Raw genomic sequence first — 1,623 nt, 5'->3', positions numbered from 1 at the left:
AAAGTAAGAAGGACTTGCTGGTATGGCACAGAGAACCCAAAGTAAGAAGGTCTTGCTAGTATGGCACAGAGAACCCAAAGTAAGAAGGACTTGCTGTATTGGCACAGAGAACCCAAAGTAAGAAGGTCTTGCTAGTATGGCACAGAGAACCCAAAGTAAAAAGGACTTGCTGGTATGGCACAGAGAATCCAAACTTAAGAATGTCTTGCTAGTATGACACAGAGAACTCAAAGTAAAAAGGACTTGTTAGTATGGCGCATACATGCGATAAAGTTAAGAACTTTAATAATAACAATTGTCTGGTAGGTAATCTGCAGGAGATTAGTGTAAAATTATTATTATTAACATTGATTAATTCAGAATGCTTTTATATCCAAACTTTTTAGTTCTTTTATTCAATATTTTCATAACTTTATAACATGTTTTCTTTTGTCAGTGAGAATGGGCCAGACGCTATCAGAACCAGTAACAGCTAAAGAGACGTCAAGTTGTGTGAACGAGTTTGTAAAAGTAGGAGCATCATGCATGCAAGGATGGAGAATCAGTATCCTTATTTTAAACTTGAAATTATAATTGTATGTCAACCTTTTTATAGACAATTCTGTCCAGCAATCATAAAAATTGTTTAATTTCTTTTTTTTTATAGAGATTTCTCTTGTTATCAGTTTAGATCTGTAATACCGTGACATTGAGAGACTGACTTGTAACTCAAGAAGTGAGCTTAGTTAACCTTGGTATAAGTAATGTTTATCAAAGTATCGTTAGAAGTGACAGAAGTTAAATATTTTATGAAGTGAATTGGAATGAAGACACAACATGCAATCTCTATACCGGTTAACAGATAGGTTGGATATATTTTCCATTCTCACAATTGGCAGCATAACAGACTGAAAAAAAAGAAAAGAAAAAAACAGTAATCAAAAACACATATGTACTGACCAAAACCCTACAAAATAAACCATCAAACTTTACAAACTTATCAATTAACTCATTCCCAAACAGGGATCAAGGCAAAGAAACCAGCACACTCTCTATACTTATAAATTAATGCACAGAAACCATTATATGTTAACCCTCGTGCCACTAATATCTTTTTCTTCACGTCACAAATTATTAGTGAGTTCAAAATTTAATTCAAATACTTTTTTTTCATGGTATACCAATAAATATAGCATAAAAACATAGCTAATAATCAATGTTTTAATAGTGTATAAGTTTTAAATTCTTACTTTTAAAAGGCAATATAAAAAAAAAGATCTAGAATTTCCCCTAGTGTGAGAATTGTGACATTTACTCTTAAGGCATCCTCTCTTCTGTAATTTATATATATATTACTACCCCTCCAAGAAGTAATTTAATGTAAATTACTCATTATAATATCGTCATCACTGAGGCAAAGCATAATTTTCATAGCCTTATTCTTATTTGTTTACAGAGCCATGAAATAGACAATAAGACCCCACTTGTCACATCCTCTCTTCTCTAATTTATATATATATATATATATATATTACTACCCCTCCAAGAAGTAATTTAATGTAAATTACTCATTATAATATCATCATCACTGAGGCAAAGCATAATTTTCATAGCCTTATTCTTATTTGTTTACAGAGCCATGAA

General features: G+C 31.5%; 1 protein-coding gene across 4 annotated transcripts in view; it reads left to right on the top strand.

The window, feature by feature from the left end:
• LOC106472916 (probable protein phosphatase 2C T23F11.1) overlaps positions 1-1,623 on the top strand; it is a 27,100-nt gene that overhangs the window by 7,445 nt on the left and 18,032 nt on the right. For all 4 annotated transcript variants that reach the window (XM_013933588.2, XM_022401457.1, XM_022401458.1 and 1 more), the window contains exon 2: positions 437-544. In XM_013933588.2, the coding sequence (XP_013789042.1) occupies positions 437-544 (108 nt within the window). The remainder of the gene's footprint in view (positions 1-436; positions 545-1,623) is intronic.

The sequence above is a fragment of the Limulus polyphemus genome, unplaced genomic scaffold, assembly GCF_000517525.1.
Source record: "Limulus polyphemus unplaced genomic scaffold, Limulus_polyphemus-2.1.2 Scaffold5730, whole genome shotgun sequence".
In the NCBI taxonomy this organism is placed as follows: domain Eukaryota; kingdom Metazoa; phylum Arthropoda; class Merostomata; order Xiphosura; family Limulidae; genus Limulus; species Limulus polyphemus.
This window is presented reverse-complemented; position numbering and strand designations above follow the sequence as displayed.